At 36.9% G+C, this 22673-nt stretch overlaps 1 protein-coding gene across 4 annotated transcripts in view; it reads right to left on the bottom strand.

Moving 5' to 3' along the window:
• MAPRE2 (microtubule associated protein RP/EB family member 2) overlaps positions 1-22673 on the bottom strand; it is a 153814-nt gene that overhangs the window by 33405 nt on the left and 97736 nt on the right. For all 4 annotated transcript variants that reach the window (XM_081262964.1, XM_081262963.1, XM_081262962.1 and 1 more), the window contains 2 exons: positions 8396-8541; positions 4910-5123 (listed from right to left, as the gene is read on the bottom strand). In XM_081262964.1, coding sequence (XP_081119090.1) covers positions 4910-5123; positions 8396-8541 — 360 coding nt within the window. The remainder of the gene's footprint in view (positions 1-4909; positions 5124-8395; positions 8542-22673) is intronic.

Here is a 22673-nt window from a genome sequence, read left to right as displayed (position 1 = left end):
AAACTCATCTCCCTAGACAGCTATCTCAAGTTGCAGATATGGCTTAGAGCAATAAATTTATAAACATCATGATTCACTATGATGTATGCACTTTATTATTATAAAAATGTACATTTTAATGTATGCTCTTGGCTGACAGATCAAAACCAACTCAAGAAGCAACTCCTCCGAAAACACACAAAATAAAACTTACCTGGAGGCCATCTACCCTCCTATGACACCTCTGCTGATGTTCAAGTTGCTTACAATAAAGTCACCCTACTATACTCAGACACCAAACTATTCTATGGCTTCTCTGAATCCATAGAAGAAAAGATTTTACGGCAGAAAAATCAAGCATGTTCACACAAAAACAGAATGCACTAAGTATCTGGAATTTACTTGATGCACAAACAAATCTCCTCTGGAGTGGGGTTATATAAGCCATCTGGATGATGTAAAAGCACATTTTTTTCCCCTTGCTTATGTAGACAGAGTACTCTCAATTATCATGTATGGCTAATCCTTCCCACAATCTCTTTTTCCACTCTAATGTAGTCTCTCTGTCATATAAGATGCTTTGAAGCTTCCACTTATTGCTATTCATTTGTAATAGTCAGGGCATGCAAACTAATTTTAATATTAGCCCAAGGAACTATTTGGGGGAAGAGATAAATCCACTGCAAAATCAATCAAGTATTCCAAAGCCAAAAAAAAAAAAATAATAATAATTGAGGACCGGTTCCTGTTTTCAATTTTATCATCCATGGCTTGTTTCCATTAATGCAAATAATTAAGAAATGACCAAGGTTTTGGGAACAGAATTACTGCTAAATGTTCCTGACTTGGCACCACTGTGAATTTCTGAGATAGCTGAATCTCATCTCATCAAGCACTTTAATTTATCCTAAATTGTGAATGGACAAAAATCAGACCTATGGTTTTAGACCAGAGGAAGGAGGACCAGTTTAGAGTCTGTACAAATAGCTCATGGGGAAAATGATTCAGGGTCAATATTATAAAGAGAATTATAACAGAATCCTAAGACTTTGAAGGGACCCATGAGATCTGTGGTGTCACAGAGGCAATTTTTAAATAAAGATCCTAGACTACTAGGCTCTTTAGTAAGGTTTTAAGATTTCTGGATCTTCTCTTATTGTTGTTTGTGCTCTCTCTTGGTGCCTATGTACTCCTGCCCTAATACCTTATGTGCTGAGAAACCATATCCTCATGTTTATTATAGCTATTTCTAAATTAAGAAAGAGCAAAGAGACTGGAAAAGTATCCTAGAAACTCGCTCATGAGCAAAGTGTGTGAATTTCACAGCACAGATTTTATAACACCTATTCTGACTCTGAGAAAGACATTTTGGCTTATATTTTCTTGGCTGTGTTCCCAATATCTGGATACATGACTTCTAGAAAAATGAGGTCTTAATGCATTTATGGGAGCCTTTCTCCTATTATAGCTTGGGAAAGTAATGTTTTACATCTTATGTATACTTGGCTATAATTTTCTCTCAGTATAATTTTACTTTCCAAACTGCCCCATAGTCAGAACATATTTTATTAAAAAGGTAATAATTAATTTGATTCCAGAAAAAAATATCCTTTCTCCCTGATTAAGATCAAAGAGGTAAACATGGTCAAGTTATTAGGAACATAGTCTCAGGAATTACTGCCTTCTGGAACATTAAAACCCGAATTTATTATCTGTTGACTTTCATATGTTTCCTGAGTGTTGTCACCTGAGAAGTTAAGCTCTGGAAAACATATACTTCTCCTTCAAGTTTATGGATATTCTATCAAAATGGCACAAGTTTCTCTGTGGCTTTTGTGAGACAAGCAAGGGAATTCCTAGAAAACGAGGCCAAGGCGGCATAATGACAGTTGTGTTTGGGGAGTAGGAGTGTTGGAGCCAAGGCAAAAAAAAAAAAAAAAAAAAAAAATTAAGGACACATTATGATTGTGGAAGAAAAATATTCGGAGGTCTATCCAATTCCACTATTAAAAATGTGAAAAAAAAATGGCAGTTGCATTTCAAGACCAATCTGTCCATCACTAACAGCTATAGGAAATGACATTAAGAGGAGAAATACCAGCCACCCTTGATTTTCTCACCTCCTTGTCCTCCCACTCCATGTGCCTCCTGAATTGCAGACTCTGGGAAGTACACACCACCCCCTTTCTCCACTCCATCTTCTAGGCTGATGAAAGTTACTGACACAAGTAGATGGCCAAGAAAAGATGGTGGAATGAGATGGATATCATTACCCTAAGTACATGTATGAAGACACGAATGGTGTGAATATACTTTGTGTACAACCAGAGATATGAAAAATTGTGCTCTATATGAGTAATATGAATTGTAATGCATTCTACTGTCATATAGAACAAATCAGAATAAAAGGTCAAAAAAAAAGTATGTGGTCTGTCTGAACTGCATGAATGCTTATTTCCCAAACCCCTGTGGCTTAATTTTTATCTGACCTCTTCCATCACTTCTGCTCCAGAAAAATAAATCTTCCCTTTCCCTTTAGCCCTTCTATCTATGCCCTTGATCTTATTTTTCTCCTTCCAGCCTCAGGGCCATGCTTCTCCAATTTCTCTCTTTTACTATTTTCAATTATTCCTTTTCCATGGATCCTTCTCTCATCAATATGACCATTTTGTTTTATCCTTAAAGCAAACAAAAACAAGAAAAAAGGAACACCATTCTACCTCCAATCTTACTTCATGAAGCTGCCATCAGCTCTTTTTCCTACAACAACCAAATGTTTTTATTTCCCTTAGTGTTTTTCTTCCTGACAGATTTGTTGAAGGTAAATCTACTCTTCCAGCTCACCTACACACTCCACATGCCCTTGGTGAATCTGTCTTACTGGACTAGTTCTCTGAAGGACTATTAATCACCTCCGAGGAGTCTGACCTCCTTGGCCTATTTTCAGGCTTTACCCTATTTGATGTTTCCATAATTAATATTCAGCACTGTTGGTGACCCTCTTTCTAGAAATTTCCTACTGTTGAGTTCTCCTGGTTTTCTTCATTTTCACCTTTTTCTCAGCTGCTGATTCTTTCTTCCCTCATATATGTATGTGTTCTCAAAGATCTGTGTTTAGTTTTCCTAATCTATATAACTCATCTACTGTATGGCTCCAAGGATGGACTTTGATAATGTCTCAACTTCTCTGGATTCTTTAATCCAGTCCTTGTTCTACTATTCCAGTGAATGACCTCCAAGTTGAGTGATCCAATATCAGGCCTCATTTTGACTTCTTAGAAGATTTAGATACTGTTGATTCTTCTGCTCCCTTCTTTCTCCTTCCCCAACACAACCACTCACTCTCTAGTTTCCTACAATCTTTCTGCATCTTCTTTGTGTCCCATGCACGCTCTTCCTCCTCTACTCAACCATTAAACATCAAGAGTTCTTCAAGGCCCTTTTACCCTCTATCACTGTGTATTTACATCCAGATTTTACTGCATAGATATATGGAAGACTCACAAATGTTCACCTCTAACCCATACTTCTTTTAAGCTCCAGAAACACACACACACACACACACACACACACACACACACACACACACACATACCGCTCCCCGCCAAAAAATATTCTGCCTATTTAGATTTCTTGCTGGATATTCCAAGAGAATCTCAAACTCAGTACATTGAAAACAAACTTACAATTTCTTTTAAATCTGGTCCTCTAGCAACCCTTCCTGAATAAGGCCCTCCATCAAGAGGTCATGGTTGACACCCTTCTCTCTTTAACCCCAGTATCAATCCATTAACAATATCCAGTCTATTTTACCCCCTAAATATCTCCAAAGTTGTCTATTCCTCTTCCTTACCACTACTTTGATCCAGATGAATAAGAATTCAACTAATATACAGGGAAATATGCATATTAATAATGTTATCTTTAAAAATATTTTTTAAAATAAAAGATTTAAAATACTAACAGAATAATGACAGATTTCCAAAGGTCTTGGTTTACCTGGAATATAGTCATGAATTCAGAAATAAGGAAAACAAATAAAAAGCCTTCTTCACAGTGAGAGAAAGTGTGATTACAGGGCTACTACCACATCCCTAGAACTGCTAACAATTTCTAATCCACTCTGATGGGCGTTGGCCATAACTAAGGAATCTGAATTATTTACAAAATTAAGGTCACAGATTTCACACATCTGAACACCAGGTTCCACACTGGCATGGAAACAAATGGCTTCTAAGGGTATCACTGTTTCACTGTTCACTACCCAACTGGAGCTAATGATAATGACCCAATTTTACAAGAACACGTTTTGCTTGGCAAAGTCTTTTTATGTCAAGGATATTTATAAAATTTTAAAAAGGTTTACATGAACAAAAGTTTAAAAAAAAAACTTAAGTTTCTGCTAATCATGGTGAATGACTTCACTTTTGGACAAAGGTGGATAAAAATGAAGTGTTGTTTTACATTATCAGTAAAAATTGGCACTACGTCTGCAGGAGATAGTTGCAGCATTCAAAAATTTCCTCTGAAGAATTAGAGATGAGGATCCACATATAACAGTATAAATCAGTTCACACTGTGATCTGTACGGCCAAAAATTAAGCAGTAAAAGTGTTTAATTCTAAATCTAAACAGACTACTTCAAATTTAAAAAAAGAAATCTATACCCTAGAGCATTGTTTTAATACCACACACTTCAGTGATATAACATGACTCTGCTTTTTAATAGCTTAAATCAAGATCATTAGACTTATGACAGATGGGTCAGAGGAAGGTAAATGCAGTCAGTAAGTCAATGCTAAAAAAATCATCCAAAGCATTAAAATATTGACTGCTGGGACAAATCAATCACAAACACACAGTAAAGCCCAGGAGGGTCTGAGCCATTTTCTGAGGTAAGAGTGAATCTCCAGTTTTGTTGTGACAGTACCTGCAGTGGGGGAGTTCGCATGATGAGACTTCTTGGGCAGGTTGAAGATCTGTTCACCAGGGTCAGGGGGAGGAATTGCATCTTGCCCTTGTCGTGCCTCCACAGGATCGTACTCCTTCCCATCGTAGTTAGCATCATAAAATTTCTTAAACCACTGAATAAAATCCAGGTTGTCCTGGAAACGTCCTTTCACTAGCTTCTCCACTGGGATTACCTGCAATATAGAATCACTGTGAGCCTGGAAGCTCAGCTTTGTTGGTATTCAGTCCATCTGAAGTGTTCCCCAAATGCAACCATTTCCTATTTGCCTGCAATTCATGACCACTGATCTCTCCCTGCCAGCTCAGCCAGCTGTATTCTAGAATTAACATAAAACTCATCATATTAAAGAACTTATTTAAAACAACAGCTGGTTCTCGTGAAATACTTAATACTTCTGAACAAAGCAGACAAAAGAAGGACAGTCAAGAGGGGCTGATGTCTCTTATAGGATATTTAATGTCAAAGCATCTCCCCTAAAATCATAGGCCTGGGATGTTGTGCTGTCAAGATTGATGAGCTTTCCCATTTCTTTGTAACATTTGGCCCAATTGTGTTGGTATTAATTCTTATGAAGATTATAGTCAGTAGAGCATGCAAATTAATAAGATTCAAGTCAATAAAAATGGACACTAATCTAAAGGTTCATATGAAACAAAATGAGTTTTTTCTCAGAGCTCATTTACAATGTAGAAAGAGACTAGTATGAAAATAGCTAACCACAATACAAGGCCTGGTAGTGCACAGGTTACCCAGGAGCATAGCTAATGTTTCATGGGAGTCTGAGGGAAAAGAGATGGAGGTTGATTAAGGGGGTCACGGAAGGAGGAGGTGCATAGCACACACATTGGCTTCCGAGGCAGGAAGGTCAGTTTTTCATGGGGTAACCTTTCCTACTGCAACCTAAAGAGTCAACAGTACTCCCCACTGAGGGCCCTACAGGCACCTTTGGAATCATAATAAGGAAAACACGGAGTTTATTGCTTAGCTCTGCTTCAGTGGAAAGGTACCAAGTTCTCCAAACTGAGCCATCAATAGATTTTACTTTCTATATCTCCAGGTGGTGATGTTAGGTGAGGGCGACCCACAAGAAAGTGACATGGTATGAGTTAGATATTGCGTGTGTGTGTGTGTGGGGGGGGGCACAGATAATCAAGTGATTCAGGCAGAAACCCAGTGCAAAAAAACATGGCTTCAGTGTGTGACAATACAAATGGAAGCTGTACAAATTAAACCTTCAGAAAGGCTTTGCCACCTCAGAACTATATACCACCAACAATCTAATAAAAAAAAATGTCGTGACTAGGCAGGAGGATTCTGAGTTCGAGACGAGCCTCAGTAACTCAGTGAGACCTTGTCTCAAAATAAAAAATAAAAAGGCTAGAGGTGTAGCTCAGTGGTAGGGCACTTGCCTGGAGTTTTCAAAGCCCTGGGTGCATCCACAGCAATGCAAAGGGAAGGGGGAAACAAAAAGACCTTAAACATAATGACAACTAAAAGAAAAAAGCAATAAGCATTTTAGGTTACTCTCTAAAACAAAATCATTGTAATAAATTTTTCAAAAAAAAAAACTTATGCAGCTAAAATTGAAACTAAGCCCAATGCAGAAAGATGAAAGAGAAGCAAACTTTCAGCTCCTGGTACCACAGATTTTGGTGCCAATTTGTTCTCTTCTCACTTCTTTTGGTTCTACACATGACAGTTTGCTGAATTTTTACCTTTTATTTATGTATGAGTTTCAAAGTTTTGTTCATGGGAATATGGATTATTAGAAAGAGACTTCTTACAGCTAAGGTCTTTAGTTAACACCCTACTGTACTTTGTTGCCAGACGTGCAAATTTATAGTTTTATGTGATGGTGGTATATTAGTGGTTAAAAGAAGGCCCTTAATTCTATTGACTTCAGTTTGCATTTTCTGCCAAAATGAAAAGTTTCAGGGGCATAAGTTCGAAATCTGAGGTTGTAAACAAAACTTTGCTCAGCACCTTCTGATATACTGGTGCACTGTGATAGGCATAACAGGGGTACATAACACCGTCCCTCATAGGACTTTTTTTTTTTTTTAATCAAATTATGACATGTTAAAACTAGAAAGTCTAACAAGTCCATCAATTCCAGTCTTCTTCCACTGTAAGAATTTTTCTAGGACATTCTTAACAACTTCTCATCCATTCTCTGCAAACTTCTAGAGAGATATGGGCCCACTATTTGATATATAGCAGGTTCCATCAATAAACCTTGGACAGATATTTTGGTTTTTTTTTTCATTGACTGTAGCAGCATAGCTTAAAAAATTAATGAAGATCACACAAGTGGCATTATTAACTTATATAAGTAAGGAGAACCTATATAGCTTTGGTTTTAAATATCTTTGGAAAGAACTAATTGGAAATTAACCACTGCAAAGGATATAAAGTAGGTTGAAAATACTCCAAAAGGTTAAAATGTTACAGAGTGTATATTTTGAAATAAAAATTATGAGAAAACAAGAAGCCATATTTTTTAACATTTTGATTAAGAATGCTATTTTACTTAGAAAGAGATTAATTATATTTAATTAAATATATATAGTTCAAACTCTTTAAAGTTCTATCTTCTCTTATAATTCATAATTTATTATAATTCATAAGTTATTTTATTTTTTATTGCCATAGCTTATTTATTATTACTATTTATGCAAAGAAAAGTTTTCCATTTCTCCCATGTTGGTTAATCTCTATTCCCTTTTTCAAAAATTCATTTTTTCTAAGCTTAACCATCCTAAGAGATATACCCTAAGTATAGGACATGAATTAAATATGTTTTGAATAACAGTAAACATACAGAAAAATAAGGTTTTAGCAATAGTCTCTTAATAAGGAAAACAGTACTCAGTATCTTTGTGTATCATTTTAGGAATAAATTATAATTCAAAGGGGGGAAAAGGAAAATTTATGGACACCAAGAATCTGAGGGCATATACTATGCTGAATACTTTTTGCATGCATTCTCTTATTTTAACTATAAATATGGGTGTGAGGTTTCTAGTTCCATTTTATAGATGGGTAAAATCAGGCTGAAAGAATTTAAATAATTTGCTCAAGTCATGGAGCTGAGATTCAAACCCATGGTATTCCCACTGTAACTTATTTTTCCAAAGGAATAAGATGCACAACCACAGAAACATCTGGCAAACAAAAACATAACCTTATAACAATTTTAACATCTGTGGTTCCTGTGAGAGTTTTTAGTCCAATGGTTACAAGTTTAGACAACCTTTTGAAATTAAAACCTCATACAAACATACAAAGTTGGACTGATGCTTTACACTATGCATAGATCCCAACTTGTCAAGGTAGCAAGACATATATCCTATTGATACGTTCTCAGATTTTTGTTCTTTCTAGTCAAAAACAACATTAAGGAAAAGACAGTGCATTTTATAGAGGTACAAGTGAGTCTCCTACCTTATCGACATTCATTCGCTTAAATGATGCTTGCAGAAGTTTAAAATTGTGAATATACTCATGCTCCAACTTCGCTTGAAATTTTACTTTCTTCAAACTAATGCAGCCTGGAAAAAGCATATCCATGAACTGGCAATAGGCTGCTCCTAGAAAGAGACAAGAAAAGTATATAAGTGAGACTGGCTGTACCCAGATGTGACAAAGGATTGGTAAGCAAGAAAGTGAACATGCTTGTAGGTACCATCATTGAAAGCAGAGCCTACATGGCCATGTGTGTCCTTCTAATCACTACACTTACACTTCTCTGTCCACAGGGACTAGGTGCTAGGGGGACAGGATATTGCCTCAGTGATGAAGTGCCTGCCACTTCCCCATTCCTCACCCTGTGTGCTACACTGCATGTACCAGAGCATCAGGGGCCCAAGACCAAGGGGGACAACCTCATACACTGAAGTCAAGAGGAAGCCAGCCTAAGAGTAACTCCTCCTAGCTTCCACCAGAGAAAAGGAACATACTTCCCCCCTGTTTAGATATTACCTAATCAATGTCATCAAAAAAGAGGAAAAAGAACAAAAAATTCTACAGAAGTTTTACAAAATGCATAGCTCAAAAAATATACATATGCTGAAGTTGTTCTATAGCCATATTGCAAAATAACAGGGATGAAAAATGCCTCACTAAGCCATTGAATGCCCCAAACAGTTGTATACCAATCAACAGGGTGCCCATATTAACATGAAAGATGAAGACAGGGGTACCTTGAGACTTACAGAAATTCAGAGTCATGCTGTTTATGACTGAGAAATAAACATGACAGAAATGTTCAATGAGTCCCCTGACAAAATAGTCATAGGAAAAGTTTTTTTTTTTTTTAATATGAGGAACTCTTAGAACATGAGTCTCAATTAGAAAATACCAGCAAGAGCATGTTTACTTGTACATCTCTTCTTAATAGCAAAAGACGAACGGCATTTAGCTAAAGAAATTCAAAGTCAGAATGATTTTTTTTCTTTTACAAGAAAGAAAAGCAATTGAATGGCAAGACTTTGAACAAGTGGCCATTTTAAAAAATATATTTTGATTGTGGATGGACACAATACTTTTATTTTTATGTGGTGCTGTGGATTAAACCCAGTGCCTCCTGCATGGTAGGCAAGTGCTCTACCACTGAGCTACAGCCCCAACCCCATAAGTAGCCATTTTTAAGTTCATTCTTTCTTTGCTATCTCCAGATCTCTTGGTCTGTTTCTATAATGTACAGCTGACAGACTTTCTGGAACATGAATGGCCTCCCTTATCCTTTAACAACATCAAGGCTTCTGAAAGGATACTACCTTCTATGTGAGTGATTTGCCTTCAGATGGCAAAGACCCACTCTGTCTCTCCTGCCAAACAGATGTGGAGCATCCTTTACTGAGACAGGAATCCCAGATACGTGGGAACAAGACCACAATCTAGGGTTGTAGAACAGGAAATGTTGGGCAACTCGTATTTTGTAGGAAAAAGCATAAAGGGATGAAATGCAGGCCATAATCAAATCTCCAGAGTGCCTGCATCTGGCTCTCCATAGATGCCAACACCCTGAATACCAACGAGTCAGTTTCCTGTCAAGCAGGTGGGTTCTCTTAGAAACAGAATATAACAAACCAAACCCCAAAACATTGGAGGTAGAAAAAGAAAGATCATGACATGGGGACCATTCCTATAGTTATAATCCAATTATTCAGTCTGCCTTCTAAAGTACCACCAGATGGAGCAAATTCCAATAGCCACTTTAACTTTACATAGGTGGGAATGTTGAACTAACTGCCTTTACCCGCTCTGTAAGTTATTTTCACTTTTATAGTGTTTAGCATAGAATTTACCTATGGAGACCCAGATATTCTATATTCTCACAAACCAACCAACCAAATCACTGATCTTTCAAATTTAAAAAGAAAATCCAGATTATAGAAAAAATAATCAATAGAGAGAGGGAAGGAAGAAAAAAATCAATTTTAAGATGACCATCCAAGAGATACACTGGATGGTGTATCTAATCATTGGGCAGAGGTTATTTTTTTTTAAGTGTGATAATACTTTAGAATGTAATCATATATCATTTTTATGTACATTTTTAACTATACAAATCATGATTCCCTTTCTGGGTCATTGAATATTCTCTATCAATATTTTTAATGGCTTTCTGATATTTATATCATGCATAGCAACTTTCCCAAACCACGATTATATAAATATTCATATGTAGTTTAAGTACTTTTATGATCTTAAGTTCTACATTTAAATTCTGAATCCAAGTGAAATTTATTTTGGTCTATGATATAAAGTATGATTCTAATTTTAGTCATCCAAAATGTTAGTGGAAATCTGTCACTTTTGGCTCCCCTGCATTTGGGCACCTTCCTACCTAGGGAGAGGTCCCACAGAAGCTGAAAGTGGGCAGGCCTCCCTTTCCTGATCCAGCAATAAGGACACAGGCCCATGACCAGGGCTCTGCCTTGGATGTTTTTGCCTAGGTCTCTTGTGGAAGGAGTGATAGAAATACACAGAGACAAATAGAACTACTCATGGTGGCAGTGGTGTGTCTAGAGTCCTGAGCAGGGAAAGCAGAATAGGGACATGCTAACCATCTTATTCCTGTGGCACAAAGAAGGTTGCATTCCCAGCTCCTTAGCATCCTTTGCTTCCCTCATCTTCTGGGCCTGGCTTTCCTCTGACTCTGAGCTACCCAATCTCTCTTCTGCTTAATCCGATCATGATTAATTTCTGCTATTTCAACCCAAATGCCAACTGATAAAACCAGGTAGGTGTTAACCACCATCATTTTAAAAAACATTTTATTTATTTATTTATTTATTTATTTACTTACTTACTTACTTATTTTAATGTGGTGCTGAGGACTGAACCCAGTGCCTCACACATGTGAGGCAAGCACTCTGCCACTGAACCACAATCCCAGCCCAACCACCATCATATAAAGGTAATATCCACTTGCCTCACTGATGAGGAGCACTATCCATCCATACTGTACTATACATTACTTTAAAAAATGTTCTAATTAGTTATACATAATAGCAGGATACATTTTGATTCATTGTACACAAATGAAGCACAATTTTTCATTTCTCTGGTTGTACACAATGTAGAATCACACCACATGTTAATCTCATTACACCATCTTTCCTGCCCTCATATCCCTTCCCCTTTCCTTCCTCCCTTTTGCCCAATCAAAGTTCTTCCATTCTCCCCATGGCCCTCTCCTTCCCCCCCCCCCCCATTATGGATCAACATCCACTTATCAGAGAGAACATTTGGCATTTGTTTTTTTAGGATTGACTTACTTTGTTTAGCATGATATTCTCCAACTCCATCCATTTACCTTCAAATGCCATAATTTTATTCTCTTTTAATGCTGAGCAATATTCCATTGTGTATATATGCCACAGTTTCTTTATCCATTGATCTGTTGAAGGGCATCTAGGGTTGGTTCCATAGCTTAGCTATTGTGAATTGAACTGTTATAAACATTGATGTGGCTCTGTATGTATTACTTTCCTAATACGTGAGATTGGGACTATTTCTTGACTTAGTTTTTTGGTATGTTCCTGTGATAGCTCTAAACTCTTATTTAAATTCTATACGTTGTATTACTATCTGTAGTATAAATTTCTCCTCTTTCTCAAGGCTTTCTTAAATTTCATCATACATTTATTCTTTCCATTGTAATCTTTAATTTGTTATCCATGGCACATAGAAAATAATAGCTTTTTAAACACATAAGTAATTTGCTTGCTATTTAATAACAGCTTTACTGAAATCCATAAACTGTGAAGTTTAAGCTTTAAAAGTATATAATTCAGTGAATTTTAATATATTCAATGACTTGTACATCCATTACTCACTGTCTAATTCTAGAAGCTTTTCATTACCACTAAAAGAAACTTCATGCCCATTAGCAGCCTCTCTATATTCTCTCCTTCCCTTCTGCCCTGGCAATCACTAATCTCTTTCCTGTCTCTACACATTTGCGTATTCTACAGATTTCATATAAATGGAATAATATGTCAACATTGTATTTGTTTTCTTTCACTCAGGAAAGAAAACATAGTTTATGAATGTTGTGGCATGAAGAGAAATTTCTTTTTATAGTTGAATAATAATATGTATAAATGATTCCATTACATAAATATCACAGAATTTATTGATCTATTCATCAGTGGATAGATATCTGGGTAGCTTTCACTTTTGGACTATTTTAAGTAATGCTATTATGAACATTCATGGATAAATTCTTGGTGGAATTTGTAGGTATATCTCAGCCATATACCTAGAAGTGGGTACTGCTGGGTCATATGATATCTCTGTACTAAACATTTTGAAGAACTGCCAAACTGTTTCCTAAAGCAGGTGTACTATTTTATTTTCCAACCAGCAATGTATGAGAACTTCAATTTTTCCACAGCTGTGACATCTGTTATTTTTATTCTAGCGATCCTAGTGGATATGAAGTGGTATCTCACTGTTGTTGTAGATTGATTTCCTTAATCAGTAATGATACTGAGTACCTTTTACTTGTGTTTTTTTGGCCAACTGTGTAACTTCTTTGGAGAAATGTCTGTGCAAATTCTTTGCCCATGTTTAAATTGAATTGCCTTTTTATTACTGAGTTGTAAAAATTCTTTTTATAGTCTGGATATCTTCTCAATATATGATTCACAGATATTCATTCTCTCCTGTGGATTCACTTTCTTGATAGTATCCTTTGAGGACCAAGATAATTTTGAATAAATCCAATTTGCCTAATCTTTTCTTTTATCACTTGTGCTTTGTTTTGTTTTTTTCTTTTTTTGGTGGTGCCGGGGATCAAACCCAGGGCCTTGTGCATGTGAGGCAAGAACTCTACCACTGAGCTATATCCCCAGCCCTCACTTGTATTTTTATTGTCATATCTAAGAAATTGATTTCTTAAAAAATGATTTTTTAAAAAATAAATGAGAGTGGAATGCATTACAATTCTTATTATACTTATACAGCATAATTTTTCATGTCTCTGGTTGTATATAAAGTATGTTGACACCAATTCGTGTCTTCATACATGTACTTTGTAAACAATTCTTTTTTTTTAGAGAGAGAGAGAGAGAGAGAGAGAGAGTTTTAAGGTTTTTTTTTTTTTAGTTTTCGGTGGACACATCTTTATTTGTATGTGGTGCTGAGGATCGAACCCGGGCCACACGCAGGCCAGGTGAGGGTGCTACCACTTGAGCCACATCCCCAGCCCTTCCATACATGTACTTTGGATAATGATGTCCATCACATTCCACCATCCTTGCTAATCCCCTGTCCCCTTCCTTTCCCTCCCACCCCTCTGCCCTATCTAGAAAGAAATCACTTCTTAATCCAAGGTTGTGAAGATATACACTTACACTTTCTTCCAAAAATTGTATAGTTTTATTTCTTTTTTTTAAGAGACAGAGAGAGAGAGAGAGAGAGAGAGAGAGAGAGAGAGAGAGAGAGAGAGGGAGGGAGGATTTTTTAATATATATATATTTTTTTAGTTTTCGGCGGACACACTATCTTTGTTTGTATGTGGTGCTGAGGATCGATCCCGGGCCTCACGCATGCCAGGCGAGCACGCTACCGCTTGAGCCACATCCCCAGCCCAGTTTTATTTCTTATATTTAAGTCTATGATCCATTTCCAGTCAACTCTTGTATATGATATGAGATTGAGTCCAACTTCCCTTATTTATATTTATTATACCATTTAATCATGTTTATAGTATATTATTTATATTTACTATATTTGTATTGTTCTGTCAGTATCATTTTTTTATTTTTTATTTTTAGAGAGAGAGAATTTTTTTAATATTTATTTTTTAATTTTTGGTGGACACAACATCTTTATTTTATTTTTATGTGGTGGTGAGGATCGAACCCAGCGCCCTGCGAATGCCAGGCGAGGGCGCCACCCCTTGAACTACATCCCCAGCCCTCATTATTTTTTTTAAAAGACTATCCTATCTCCCTTTAATTATCTTGGCACTCTTGTTGAAAATCAATTAGCTATATTTTTTCTGGAATTTCAATTCAATTCTCTCTACTTGTCCTTATGCCAGTTACACGTTGTCTTGATTGCTATGCCACTGTAGTAAGTCTTGAAATGAAAACTAATCCTTCAGCTTTGTTCTCCTTCTTTGAGATTGTTTCAGCTAGTCTGGATCCCCTGCATTTTCATACGACTCAATTCCTATAAAAAGGGCAGCTAAGATTTTTGATAGGAATTGCACTGTATCTGTAGATCAGGGCAAGTACTGCCCTCTAAAAAACATCGTCTTTCAATCCATAAATGTGGGATGTCTTTCTATTTGTTCTTTCAACAATGCTTTATAGTTTTCAGTGCACAAATAATCTTCTCTTGTTAAAATGCAGTCCTTGTGTGTTGTTCTCTTTGATGTTAGTATAAGTGGATGTGTATTCATAATTTTGTTTTTAGATTGTTCCTTATTATGTGAAAATACAACTGGTTTCTGGATACTGATCTTATATCATGCAATCTTAATTAACTCATTAGTTCTAATGCGTATTGCTTCTTTTCCTTGCCTAGTTTCTCTGGCTAGAAACTCCAGTACAATTATAAATTGAAGTGGCAAAAGTGGGTGCCCTTGTCTTTTCCCTGGTTTTAAGGGAAAAAGCATTTAATTTTTTACCACCAAGTATTTTGTTAATAGTAGGTTATTCATAGCTTTATCAGATTGAGAAAGTTCTCTTCTATTGCTAATTGGTTTTAGCATTTGGATTTAGTCAAATGTTTTTTTCTGAATCTGAGATTGTCCTGTGGCTTCTGTCCTTTATTCTACAGATGTAATGTGTTATGATGGTTGATTTTCATCAAACCAACTTGCATTAGTTCCATTTGATCAGGTTGTAGAATCCTTTTTATATGCTCCTGAATTATTCCACTAATAATTCATTGAGAAATTTTTTGGTCTATATTCATAAGAGATAACTGCTTTGTAGTTTTCTTGTGATATCTCTGGTTGTGTATCAGAGCATTACTGAATTCACAGAATGAGCTGGAAGGTATTCTCTCTGCTTCTATTTTGTGGAAGTTTTTCAAGGACTGGTTATTAAATTTTCTTTTAATACTAAGTACAACTCACCCATTCAAGTTATCTTCTAGACCTGAGCTTTTCTTTTGGAGAGCTGTTGTTACTTTTACTTGGTATTGAACACAGGGGCACTTAACCACTGAGCCACATTCCCAGCCCTTTTGTGTGTGTGTGTGTGTGTGTGTGTGTGTGTGTGTGTGTGGCGGGGGTGGTACCAGGGATTGAACTCAGGGGCACTTGACCGCTGAGCCACATCCTCAGCCATATTTTGTATTTTATTTAGAGACAGGGTCTCACTGAGTTGCTTAGCACCTTGATGTTGCTGAGGCTGGCTTTGAATTCTCCATCTTCCTGCCTGAGTCTCCCTGCTGGGATTATAGGTGCACCGAACCCATGCATGGCCCATCCCCAGTACTTTTTATGTTGAGAAAGGGTCTCGCTAAGTTGCTTAGGGCCTCACTAAATTGCTGAGGCTCATCTGGCTTTGAACTTTCGATCCTCATGTCTCAGCCTCCTGAGCCACCGGGTTTGTAAGTGTGTACCAACTGCACTGGGCTGTGGTTACTGTTGTAACTACTAATTCAATCTCTTGTTATATAGGTCTATTACAAATTTTTATTTCTTTTTTACTGAGTCAATTTCAGCAGTTTACATCATTCTAGGTATTTGTCCATTTCATCTAGGTTACTGTAAACTGATTTTTTAAACATTTATTTCATAATTTACGAGTTCTAATTAATTTTCAGATGTTTTTTCTTTTTAGGGATAAATCATAATGTAAAAAATGATGTATCTGTTGCACATATGATATGTATATGTGTATATTTATATATTCACACTTCTTTTCTTTAATGAGAATATCTGGTGTTCTTCCTCTAAGTCTGTTATTGGCCACGGATTTTTGATACTAAGGAAATAGTCTTTTATGTTTTACTAAGAGTCTTTCTTATCAGGAAGGGATACTGAATCTTATTATCCTTTCAACAGCCGTGGAGATAATAAAAACACTTTTCTCCTCTGATTTATTAATATGATCAGTGAAATTCATGATGTCCCAATTCTAAATCTTCTTTGGATTCCTGGAGTAAGTCCTACTTTGTGATGCTTGCTCAGTTTTCACTATAGAATTGGTTCAGATTCATAAATACTTTGTGATTCTTTTATAAGTAAGACTCCTAATTTTTGTGTCCTAATTTTTTTCTCAGCATGGTTCCTTTAGGTTTAAAATCTGAACTGTGACACTTTCATTTAAAACTGCATAGCTATTACTTAAGAAGCAATGCAGAAAGGGCAGATCACATTGGCATTTCCACTGAAGGGCATATTATGTATTTAAGTGTTGTTGTATATGTCATCTTCTCTAGAGTTAAAGAAGTCCCAGAGAATTTTTAAGAAATATCCTACTGATCTTTGGGACTATGCTGAAGGCCTGTTGCTATTGCTTCTGGGTATGTGCATTTGGGCATTTTCAGCTTCTGGTTCCATAGATCTTTTAAGGGAAATGTCTGAGATTGGTTGTTATCAAAGTATTCTGGGTTGCTATCAACCCTCTGGATAACATCTCCTCTTACCTTCTCATTACCAATCCCTGCAATTGCCCTCACTCTCTCACCATGTGAATTTCCCTCTGTATAGACTATCCATAAAGCCTGCAAAAATGCCATGGTATCATTTGATTCTGACAAAGTAAAACAAAAATACTTTCCTCAACCCCTCATTATCCTTCAGTTCTTATATTATTTATCTCCTTTTCACAGCAACGCTTCTGGACAAAACTGTCCCTGCTTACATTGCATCATCTGCCATCCAACTCAATTCAGTATCAATTCAATTGTCATGCACCTTACCACATTCTGGTCAAGATCATCCATAGCATCTCATCTCTGTTATCAAATTACCCACTTTCTGTCTTCATCTTACTCAATGTCTTCCTAGTATTTGGCTCTTTGACCATTTCTTCATTCTTCAAATTCCACAATTTTTTCCTTAATCAGACAAAATAGGTGCCAACTAACTAGAAAACTGAGGATGCACTGCCTTTGTCCAAAAAGTCTCAGTCACAAATCAGTTTGTGCATCAGTAAGTATACAAATTTTGGAGTTACTTCATTATCCTGGGAATAACGTGATCTATGTTTTGCACGGATCCCACTTTCATCATACTGCGCTAACGCTGCCTTCGCTCTGATCATGTAACTCTCCTGCTAAGAACACCATGGTCATTTTCTGTGAAACCACTACACAGTTCAGACTCCTTCCCTGGTTTACAGTGCCCTGTGATTAGGCCTCTTGCTCAACTTCCCTCAAGGAAGCTCCTTTGACACTGGCTTCCCTGCTGTGCCTGAACACTTCAGATCTGCTCCTGCATTAGGACCTTTACACACTGTCTCATCTGGAATGTCACATGGTTACTTCCTTCTTGCCATTCAGATCAAAGTTCAGTTGCCACTTCCTGAGAGAAGCCCTCCCTTAACATGCCATCTGAAGTGGCCTTCCAGTCTCTCCTTGCCTCCTCGTTCTGTTTCATGTTTGGCATTTTACTGTTCATACATATATTGGTTTGTGGTTTATCTTCTATGGAATGTGAGTTTCAAGAGTTCTTGCACCCCATCTATCTCGGTCCCCTTTGTACCTAAGCATTTAGTACAGTACCTGGCATAAATAAATATCTGGTTAATGAATGAAGGTCAGCAGTTGTAGCAGCTGAACCTCAACAAGGGCTGGTAAATAGCAAACCCTAATGTTAAAAACCTCCCAAGTAAGATGCATTATAAGAACAGTTGCTATAAATTCTTTTAAGATTTGATAGGGGTATAATTAAAAATCAAAAACCCTAAACTAAGAACCACTCTGGAGCCTGAGTCTGCAGAAATGTGAGACAAGCTTCAAAAGACTAATCAATATAAGATAATGCACTCAAAACAATCCAAATGGGAAGATACTGTGTTTATAAGAAGGCTGACTATGATGGGCTACACTCTGAGCTCATCAGCTCAAGGTGCTACTCCTGTAGCTATGAAAGTGACAAGATTCTGAAAATAAGCACAGAGAAAAACAGGAAGCTATTCGTTCTACAGTGCCATGCTATGTCTGTGCCTAAAGCCCTAAGAACTTGTACACATCAAAAGTGACACAATGGGGCTAACAAGTTTGGGGGCAGGAACACAATGAACAGTTGGGGTAACTGTATGAGGGAGGCAAAACTCAAATGAACACTCACATAGCAGATTTGGGAGTACATGATTTCAGTCTAGCAGATGATGAAAAAGTCAAGATGACACTCATTTTCATTAGATTCTGGGACTTTAACAGTAGAGGAATATCAGAAAGTGAATATTTTTAAGTTTTCAGACAAAAGAAAACATCACTCAACAATAATAAATTTATTATGAGAAATGCAAAAAACCAAAAACACTCAAATTCGTATAAAATCGGTTAGAGCTTTCACTTCTATTTTTATCATTCTAGACCCCACGATATCCTTGGAGGATAATTTTATTGCATTATCCTGTTTTAAAAACTTGGGAAAAAGGCTCAGAAAGTCATCCAGGTAATAAACAGGAGAGTGGATTTTCAACTCTTGACCTGAACTTCAATTTTATAAAGGGTTTTGTTTTTCTCTGTGCTGCTTATGGGCAAATACAAGTGAAAATTCAAAGGTTTAATGAGAGTTTGGAAATTTTTCCAGATTATAATTCAAAAAGGAATTACAAAGAAAACTGAAAAAGGACATATGAATCTCTTGGACTGATGTTAGGATGTTGGTTATATCTTATACATTCATAGTACAATCTGGATCATTAACCTGAGGTTGCAAAATACACGGGTCACAGGGTCACAGACTCCCAGCATATCAGCAGAGATCTACCTGAATGTTAGGATTTAATGTGTTGGTATGTATATACTTATAAGAATCTCATTTTTCATATATATACACACATATCTATGAATCTCATTTTTCATATATATATATATATATTCACATGTGTATATCTATATATGTAAAATAAGCATTTTATCTCTATGTTCATAACTTTACTGCTCATATGTATATTCTCTCTCCACACACCTTACTACTGTCTAACAAATCTCAGTACTTTTCCAGAAATCGACATAATCCATGGAGAACCCATCAAGGCATATTGGGTTCTGCCATGAAGAGCTATTCAAATTGCCCATCTGATTTTCTCACAGGCCAAGGAACTATTATACAATATCATCAAGGGATTTAGTTACAACTTTCCACTTTCCATCCTCTTATTTGGTATTGATGAAGGATTAGAAGAAAAGGATGACAACTTTAATTTACTAGATACATCTGTGCAGTCATAGTCCTCATTACAGGAATCAGAGGTAAATAATCTGTAAAAATGTGCTTTCTCCAGCTAATATCAATGAGGATGGGAGAGGATCACTGGAGTACTGGCCTTTGGATCTGAGCCTTCACCATCTGAATGGCTGTGACATGTCATCACACTCTTCTTAGTCAACAGTACTCTCATCTGCAAAACGTCGGGGTTAGATAGAGCTCCAAGCTCTAAAATTAGATTATAGTCTAATTCTCTGTCACCAACTTCTCTTTTAAGGGCCCCTCAGTGTTTCTGCTAATTAGGAGACAGTGACGTTTCATCCTCATGACTAAGATGTTTGCCAGGGCTCTCGATTCTAGCCATCACCGTCTTCTGTCATAGTTAATATGAAAGGGGACACCAGCATGCTGCCGCAGTTGAGGTGCAGTCCCCAGGGACTCACTCTCCAGATTACAGTTCTGGTCACTTTATCTTCACGACTCCTCTTTGAGCTCCTGACATTCACATAGTCATGACATAAATATTTTCTGGCATCTTCAACAGCTGGACATTAACAATTCAAAGTATCTTTTGTATTAGAATACTGTTTTCCACCATAATCACCAAATCATTCCAGCTTTCCTTTTGCATTCAGCCTTGTCACTGCCTGTGCTGATGCTCCTGCAGAACTGAACCTCATGTAGCCAAAGCCCAAACCTCACGTGGAGGACAGTATCCCCTTAGGGGAATCAGGCTTATTGAGGAGGAAAGTGAGGTTGCAAAATACACAGGGTCACAGACTCCCAGCATATCAGCAGATATCTACCTTCACAAAGCAAAGGTTTCAAAGAGTTTAATGGCTCTGAAAGATTAACATTTTAAAGAACTTCAAAAAATCCCAAAGTTCAGCTGTTATCACTACAATCCAACAAAAATATAATTAAATAAGTAGGAGCTCCAGGTTGTTTTTCTAGGCATCTTTCACATTCCTGGCACTGAGGAGCAGCTTGACAGCTTCAGTTACACACAGTATTATTTCACTCTGTTAACATGAACTTAGGACACTGTTTACCTTACCTGCCCCAGAGTCACAAAGGCAAAAATAAAGATCAAGAGTTCAAAAATCTGGTTTCAACTGAGATTCTTCCTTTGAATTCCCAGGGTCCTAAACTGAGCTTCCCACTTCATCCCACGGCTTGAAGTTATGTCAGAAACTTTTCATTCCTATTGCAAATAAGTCCCCAAGACAAGTGGAGTTCCAAATGGTCCCACATAGAGGAAAAGGAGCATTAACCAGCAAGAAGATGTCAATACCCACTAGCAGACAGAGGAGCTTGGGTGAATTGCTGAGAGTGTTAAAAACCACCCTACCCGTTCCCCTTCAACATGCAGTGGGCTGTCCAGGAACATTCTCCTCTCTTTCCTTTTACAGAAAATGCAATAAGTTAGCAACTATTATTCAGGCAGATGAATTTTTAAGAGTATCAGGAGATAAATTAAAAGGCCTTATCCAATCATGTGACTTGTGTTTCATCTGATTAAAAAAAAAAAAACAAAAAACAACCTGAGGGCATTTAACTAATTTGTATGCTAGAAAACCTTTATAAGAATCTTATATGGCTGTAGTAAACTGGTATCAGCATCCTCTGTTTACAATCTTCCTTCAAGAACCAAGAAGACTTTTAAAAATGTGTTGTTACCTTTAGATCAGAATTGTATAGAGACTTGCAGAACAATAGTAAAAGACCTGCAGTAACAAACTAATCAGGTATTAAGATCAATGTACTGAGCTGAATTAAAAAGTCCATCTCAGAAACATCATGGAAGAACGAAAAATATTTTCCTCTTTTAAAAGGAAATTTCAATGAAGTAAAAACCCAAATGCCAAACAGCCTTTGAATAAGATTAAGGAATTAATACTTTTATTAAAAATAATTTTTAAAGATAAATTAGAGATAACAGATAGAAATATACAATATGCACAGAGAGTTGATATTTTAAGAGGTGTTTGTGAGAATAATTTTCGTAGAAATTAATGATTGTAACTCTGCACTGAAAACTAGAACATTGCTGGTAACACTGAAATGTAACTGGTCTATTTACAGTTGTTTTATTCAGCTAAATTGTAATCACCCTGTAATGTGGTAGTGCTTAAACTTGTGTTTTAGTGTTTTCGCAAGAGAGTACAAAACTTCAAACCTTGTAATAGAGAAGAAGATTCAGACAAGTGACGGAGTGAAGAAGGGGCAGGACAAGAGTCACCTCTCTGGTTTGAATGCCTCCTGTCCATTGCTAAGTTTGAGGCGCTCAGCTTTACTCCTGGTTCCTACACCACTGATTTCCCTTCCGGTAACATGCTCATCAGATTTTACCTGAGCAAGCTAACAGACACTGCCTCCCAGGTTAGATTTGGCTTCTACAGGGGAGTCAAGAAAGAGGAAGTAGGAGGGGCCCTGGAGAAGGGAGGCATGGTGCACAGAACGAAATGTCACTGGCTTCCAGGGAGCCTGATACTGAAACTGGTAGCAAGATGTCCCAGAGGCCAGAGTCCGAGAATAGAGCTAAAATTAGAATTTGGCATTCCAGACAGAGGAGGAAAGGGGACAGAAAAAGCCTTTATTACAGATGAAAAACAAGTTAGGTACATGTGAAATTCATTCTGAAGGGTTTCAGGGTTCTTGATAGGGCCACGAGAAAAGAAAGTTCTATAAAGTTGTGACATCAGGAGGCAGTTTCTCTCCATGTGGTTCTTGTGTATTTTCACATTTACTTGAATTACGTTTCTACTTTAATGAATAAAGTTTTTCGTAAGTACTGAAATACATGATAGACTAGGTAAAACAGGAAGACTTAAATTAAGAAATTCTCAAGTCTGAAAGGAC

This window comes from Spermophilus citellus, assembly GCF_964194105.1.
Source record: "Spermophilus citellus genome assembly, chromosome: 12".
Taxonomy (NCBI): domain Eukaryota; kingdom Metazoa; phylum Chordata; class Mammalia; order Rodentia; family Sciuridae; genus Spermophilus; species Spermophilus citellus.
The sequence above is the reverse complement of the archived record's forward strand: the minus strand, read 5'-3'. Positions and strand labels throughout refer to the sequence as shown.